Below are 7,094 nucleotides of genomic sequence, written 5' to 3'. Positions count from 1 at the left end.
GTACGTCACATGACAGAAATGTACTCCCAAATAACGAGCCCATTGATAATATTAATGCCATTTTGTTCGTTTAGCTCTAGCGGTAGTTCTTTTTTTTTTTCTGGGGGATAAATTCTCAGTTGCCAAACTTTTGAGACGATTTCTGTTTGTGACAAAACATAGAACATGACGTGATTTCCATTTAACCAACAGTGAGAACGCAAAGAAATGAAACCTAAAGTACTCCTCCAAAGATGAAAACATATTTTATTACTATATAAATTCAAGAAAAACAACGACAGGAAAACAAAAGTGTGCTTTTATTTCATGCTGTAAACGATGTTGAACAAAAGATATATATAAATATATACATACATATTTCTATAATACTAGTCTTCAATTTTTTTCGCCAAAAGTAGGGGGGGGGGGGGTCACATATAGAACGAAAACCATGATTATTTATTTAAGAGTTCTTAATCTGCTGTACAGGTCTAGCTATAGAATGAGGGGGAGTTTGTATTGCGATCGAATACACAATGGGAGTGTTGTAAAGTGACTGACGCATATTATTTTTTTATATAAAAATAGCGACGGAGCGGCAATTGGCTGAACTAGTTAAAAGAGTAGAAAACGGTTATAAAACGAAACTAGAGAAATTGCAATTTGTATGGTCTAGTTCAGGGTTTCACAAACTTTTTGTTAATCGGACTATTTATAGATTGCTCCCGTGTACCACAAAATTGCCTTACATGCTTTGATTAAACAAAATAAGTCTTGTGAATTGCGAAAGTAAACTTGTTAATTACTGTTGTTGTAGTTACAGTTTTTACAGGCATGAAAATATGAGTTCCTACGGAGTTGCTAAATAAAGGTCTTCAAATTATAAACAGCAGACGAGATTATTCTTATAATCAATTTAATGTACCCCTTGAAAAGTCGACATGTATCCCTGGGGGGTGGTACAGGTCCCTCTGTTTGGGAAACCCTGGTCTGATTTTTCTGATTTCCGAAATTGAGAATCATGATACCGTACGCAATGAAATAATTAGCATCTTTATACTAGAGTACACTACTATCTTGCGCATAATGTAAAGAGTTTTTATAAAGGTTATCAATATTTACGGAGGAGAAATATACACCGTTTTGGTTGAAGAGCCATAAAACTCGAATTTAAGCTGTTTCCAAAGATAGATTCGATAATTTTGCTTGAAATATCAAAAGCTTAAAAATGACAGGAAAACTAGTACGCAAAGTTACATTCAGGTAGATTTTCTACAAATCATACATAGGTAGCCTTGTTTACAAAAGACGAAAATCAGAAAAATAAAATAAGAAGTAAAGTAATTATAATGCTTAGATATAAAACAGTTCATTCAATTCGCAAAATTTTACAATTCAAAATTCGATTCCATAAAAATAGTATTTTACTGGGTTTCTGAGACCGAGAAAAATATTTATAGGCCATAAATGCGACAGATCTTAATGTTTTTCCATATTTAGTAGCTGAATGCAAAATAGACTTTCAACTGCGCGAGACTTTCTAAATTGTGAAAATAAACTTTAGGAGTAATGCAAAATATCTTTTGCCGTTATATATATTACAGAATCACGCACACGGATGACTTTTTCTGGCTTGGTGGCTCAGACGTATTTGTACTTCCGTTTCTTTGTTGTTGTTGAAGTTGGCCAAGATTCGCTTTATATTTTTCATTCTCGTCGGTTAGTGTTCGATTTACATCCTCCATTTTTTGTTTTTCATCTGTCAATGTTCTGATCATTTGATCTCGTTCTTTAATTGCATCAACGTTATCATCTGTAATTCGACGAATCTTCAAACTCAAATCACCCACTTTTTGCGCATTTGTCGCTTTTTCCTCCTCCAAACGATTGATCTGGTCATTGAGATTCCGAATCTTCTCATTTAGCTGCTCAACATCTGATTCGTGAGAATGCACATGCTCTCCTACTCCGTTTTTCTAAAATTAATACACCATTTATGCTTCATTTTCAATAAATTGGGCAATTTAGACATGCAAAGCGTTCACAAAATGATTCATCCATTAAAATCTTGCAATTTGTTGAAAAGATAGCGAAGTAAAAATTGCGGGACAATTTTAATGCAGTGTTCTCGGACTTCAAGATTTTTGTCCGGAATCAAGCACCATTGGACATTAATGAGTACTTTATTATTCCACAATAGTTAGTTAGATAGAGACGAAACTGTGAGAAATTAATAACAAAATCGTATGGTTTGGCATTGATAAAATATTTAACAGTCATGTTAACAGAACAACGGTTCTGCGTTTTTAAAAAAATAAAATAAAAGAAATATTGTGCGGAAATTCTAGTCAGTTACACTTTCATTTTCAAATTCTGAAAATATAAACGAAGACCTTGACAAACAACAGATCTGATAATAATACTGACATCATCTGATTCTTTCGCTTGTGCTTCATTTTTCTCCGAAACTATCTCAGTACTTGCAGGTTCGTCAGGTGTCTGATCTTTTCGTGTTTCCACCACATCTGTAGTGAGGAAAAAAAGACTCAGTGAAAATAAATAGATGCATCAGCATTTGGATTTGATTCCATTATGAAAATAGTTCAGCATTCCAAATTTTCTGCGGTATTTAGGCGTTTAGACAACTGGTATTTTATTTCAGGTATGTATGAATAGTTGCGTTGAACATTGCAGTAATTTTACTTGTACAATAAACATAAAAAGTTTCTTAAAATCCTAATTTTAGGATAGGAAATAAATTTAAATTATACGTTAATATGTTAGTTAAGAAGGTAAAACACACAATACCGACTGCTATATGTAAAATGGATGATAAAGTAAGTTCAGACATAACGAATAAAAACTCTTTTGCAATTCAGAGCCAAATTTCAGCTTTTCAAACATAAAAATAGAACGGATCTCCTAAAACAATTGCTCTGGGCATTTGAAAAGGCAATACTGCTTAGTATAATAGCTTGATGGCGCTGAAAATAGGGGGGAAATATTTTTCTATGATTCTATAATGATATGAATATATTGATACTTACAGATATTTCCTTTATGTACATGGAATTTCATTGGATTCCAATACCCATATATGCGATACCCCCTTCCCCCTTTTTCATAATTTTGAGATTTGATACCATACTTGGATTACTGACACAAATGTAATTGTATTTGAACGATTGACGATTTGAAGTTCGATTTTTTTCGGTATTATAATGATAAATGCTTGCAGAGAAATTTGAAAGCGTTACTGAAATTCGTACGCACGCAAGTTATATAGCGATTCTGTTACAAATGGGAAGTTAAAGTATAATTGTAGGTGTATACTATGATCAAAAGCAACCAACTTTACAAAAAATTACGAAACCACCTATTTAGCTGCAAAGGAAAGTGTCATTGAACATATGCATGAATAAAAGACAAAAAAAGTAAGCTGATGACAGAAATTCACACTAAACTACTTAGTTCGCACACTAAACGACGTCAAACAATGATGGAAAATGAATTCAATACTAAAATATTAGTCATTGTTAGTTTTGTTATGATTGCTAATAGCAACGCTATATAAACTGTTAGCTCCAAAGAAGCGACAACATAAGATAAAGAAATATAATTACGACGTATACTTGTTGTCTAAAAATGAAGGTTGTTATTCGAGATATATAAAAAATATTTCACCAATGAATTGCTCTATTTTGATAACGTGAGAGGCGTCTCAAATATAAAACACTCGTAGTAGGTGTATCACAGATACTAAACCTATTGAATCACCTTTGTTAAATTACAGTGGATCTCTGTTTCGGACACAGAACAATAAATTGTTATTAATGTGTATCTTCGTAATGACTAACTGCTACATCTCCGGCATTTCCATTAATAAACGCAACGCATTTTTAGTTCATTCTTTTGTTCTACACTAGAAATTTAATTTATGTATATCGAGCAAATTTCTTAAGTAATTCTCTGATACAAGAATAGAAATCCAAATGATTTAAACACAAAGAAAACAGATCGTATAAGTCAAACTAAAAAATCTTCACTCTCTATTGAAATCCACAACTACTTATGATTTCTACAATCAACAGCAATCCATTCTTCTCTCATTGTTACCTATTTTTGGCTCCGGAGGCAATTCTTGTTCTCCATCTTCCAAATCTCTCGTTTTTATTATTGGAGGTTCTAAAGTGCTATCGCGTTCGTGTACAAGATTTCGATCAAAGTCTTTTTCATTTAATGATCCTATATTTGAGTTTTGTTTTGTCCGAACAGGAATGACAACTTCTGAATCGGATTCACTGTCTTCTGGGACTTTTGTGTCGCTAGTAAATGTTACTTGGCGTGGAGAAGACCTACCCGGGGTAGGGCTTCCCTCAGATTCAACTCCGCTTGGTGGAGCCAAGGTTTGCAGGAGTTTACATTCTTGAGAAGTGTCTGATATGTTTTCTACCTGCGGTTTTTCATTCACTACAGATGAAGGTACTTGAGGTTTATCTGTAATATCATAGTCAACAAAGTTATTATTTTGTGACCCAGGAAGGAGTTCCGTTGGTAAAAGTTCATTATCTTTCTCAACGTTTATCTCCGTTCCATGTGTCTTCAAGTATTTCAGATGAGTTTTGGAAACTTCAGCTACTTTTTTATCAAGCACTTCGTCATTTTTCTCGGTTACATACTTTGGTTTTTCTGGCGGTTCATCCTCATTACCGCTAACGCTGGCGTCGTAACCATCTGCCTGGTTTTCAAGTTCGTTTTTATCATCCACCGAACTGTTACTAGCAACATCATCGTGTAGCGATGTTTTTGCTACACGTTGACTGTCATCATTTTGGCCAGTCAATTCTTTTATAGGATCAGTATTTCCAACATTCCATAAGGTATTTGTGGCCACTGACTCCTTGGTGCTATTTTCTTCTGTTTTAGAAATTGCGATAAGCTCTGAAGTTTCCTCATTAACAATTCCTGGGTCAGTATCCGCATGTTTCGGTGGATTTGTCTCATTAATTAAGTCTGTTACATTGTTGCCGTTGGCCCCTTTGTCTATACTCGTATCATCCACAGCAAGTTGTTCAGAAGATTGCTCCACGGGTTCACCGTCATTCACCATTTTTGGGGATGATGTATTGCCTACAATACCGTCCTCACTTTTATCGTTTATTGTTTGTTTCACCTCTGCCGTGGAGACATCTATATCCACATTAGTTGAAGATTTTTCTGAATTATCGGCACCGCTAGTGTCATATTTTGCAGCTGTCTGTATCCCCCCTTCTGCATCAGTATTATCCTTATCCTCTTCGACTACATTATTTGGTGTATCTTTGTCAGTGTTCACTTTTACCAATTCTTCAGCCTCATTAGCGATATCATTGTGTGCAGTACTTGAGGTTTGAACATCTGATTCTGGTGACTGGCTGTCTTCAGTTGCCTGTGCAGTATGAGCTGTTTCGGTACTGTTTGATACTTCGTCGTCTTTGCTAATATCTGCTGCTGTTTCTATCTCGCCATCCTGAGAAACTTGTATTGGTGTTTGAATTTCTGTTTCATCTTCACGAGCTGTTTCCTCAATCTTTTGGGACATTGCTTCGTCATCGACCACTTTTGTGGATTCGACTTAACGAAAGTTTGAGCAAAACATAAAGCAGGTAGACCAAATATAAAGTTATGAATAAGGTTTTGCCGCGATATGATGTGCATAAATAATATTGTTTTTTTCCCAATCACTATATTTGGTTAATAATAGATAAAACAATTCTGGACTCCAAAGATTTTTCAGAATTTGTTATTCTAATGATGTTAAAGACCGAGCTTCAGGAGTATGTTGGTCAGATTTGATTCATATACTCTCTGCACAATTATGTATTGCAAAGTAAGCAAAGAGTAATTTCCACGCAAGGATAAATAAAAAAAAACATAAATGGGAGCAAAAATAGCAGTTAAGAACGCTCCAAAATTAGTCTCTTTAGTCGACCATCATCGATGGCACGTATCTTTTGTTCAGTTACTGCATTTACCACGAAATACTAATGTAATTTAAAATATCCGAATGAGCCAGTGTTTAACAATAGCGGCATAAAGGGAGAAAAGCTTTCGCTAAATCGAGGGCATCACCACGCCTATCTTCATGGATGACTGGAAAGGATTGGTGTCTAAAGATATATAAAAACTACCTCGCGTTTCGCTTCCCATGGTACATTAACATATTTTTAACCGGTTGTATTTAATACTTCTGTTCAGGCTGATGTATTTTTTAGTCCATTTCACTATGAAGAAGATAACCTTCAACTTTGCAATTCACAGGACCAGTCATTTATTTGTCCCGATAAAAATTAATACTACATTTTCATACCTGTCACTGGTTGTTTTGTTGCATTATTGCCATTACATGCTTCTCCTGTCTCTGGACTCGAAGCTACGTGTATATCGTGATTTTCTGTGCCATTAACAATACCATTTTGTTCGGGAGTTTTATTTCCTTCATCTTCATTCCGTATTTCCACACTTTCACTTTTGTCGGATTCACTTGCTTGGTGTATTAAAACTTTTGGAAGAGCTATATCAGGTTTCGGACTGCTGACGGCAGCTTCTTCCGCCATGATTGCTTTCAATGTGTAAGATAAATACAACGACTACATTTAGATGATATAAAACTAAACGTGTATATTTGTTATAGTTTTAGAAAAATTTGCATTTATCACACAACACGAAACGCAAAGTTCTATAATATATATATTGTTCCACGCCTATGTAGCAAAAGTGACGTTTGCAATATAAACATATTTATTGTTGATAAAGAGTAATGCCGATTGCTCTGCCGTCAACGGCTTAACGTTTTTGGGGCCAGGTTGAATATACATAATATGCAAGTACTCCTCAGATGCTGAGCAGAGACTTGTTGACTTCATAAAAAATTCCCAGCAGAACCCTTCTCATTTGCTGAACCTATTTGGACTGAAACATTAAGTATAAGTGTTGATGTTTTTTTCTATCAGCACCGATGGTTATTAAACTCATAACATAAATAGTAAAATCAGTAAAAAAAAATTAAAATTATAGTAGTATAAATATAGCATCAATGAATGTTTATAATTTATGTATCTGTCCCACATGTACAG

The 7,094-nt window shown here is 34.6% G+C and overlaps 1 protein-coding gene across 1 annotated transcript; it reads right to left on the bottom strand.

Moving 5' to 3' along the window:
• Positions 1-220: 220 nt before the first annotated feature.
• LOC120329002 (uncharacterized) lies at positions 221-6,653 on the bottom strand. Its single transcript, XM_039395605.2, has 4 exons — positions 6,329-6,653; positions 4,096-5,592; positions 2,407-2,504; positions 221-1,955 (listed from the first exon to the last, which is right to left on the bottom strand). Exons 1-4 carry the CDS (start codon positions 6,573-6,575, stop codon positions 1,578-1,580), a joined length of 2,220 nt encoding a protein of 739 aa, XP_039251539.2. The 5' UTR covers positions 6,576-6,653; the 3' UTR covers positions 221-1,577.
• Positions 6,654-7,094: the final 441 nt, after the last annotated feature.

This window comes from Styela clava, chromosome 7 (genome assembly GCF_964204865.1).
Source record: "Styela clava chromosome 7, kaStyClav1.hap1.2, whole genome shotgun sequence".
In the NCBI taxonomy this organism is placed as follows: Eukaryota; Metazoa; Chordata; class Ascidiacea; order Stolidobranchia; family Styelidae; genus Styela; species Styela clava.
Note: the sequence above shows the minus strand (reverse complement) of the source record. Positions and strands in the feature narration are given on the sequence as shown.

Bases quoted from the DNA above. Each gene is read 5' to 3' on its own strand.
- LOC120329002 (XM_039395605.2), bottom strand. From the start codon at position 6,575: ATGGCGGAAGAAGCTGCCGTCAGCAGTCCGAAACCTGATATAGCTCTT. The intron at 5,593-6,328 runs GTATGAAAATGT...ACTTTCGTTAAG, and splicing joins AACAAAACAACCAGTGACAG to TCGAATCCACAAAAGTGGTC. The intron at 2,505-4,095 runs GTAACAATGAGA...TCCTCACTACAG, and splicing joins GCCTCCGGAGCCAAAAATAG to ATGTGGTGGAAACACGAAAA.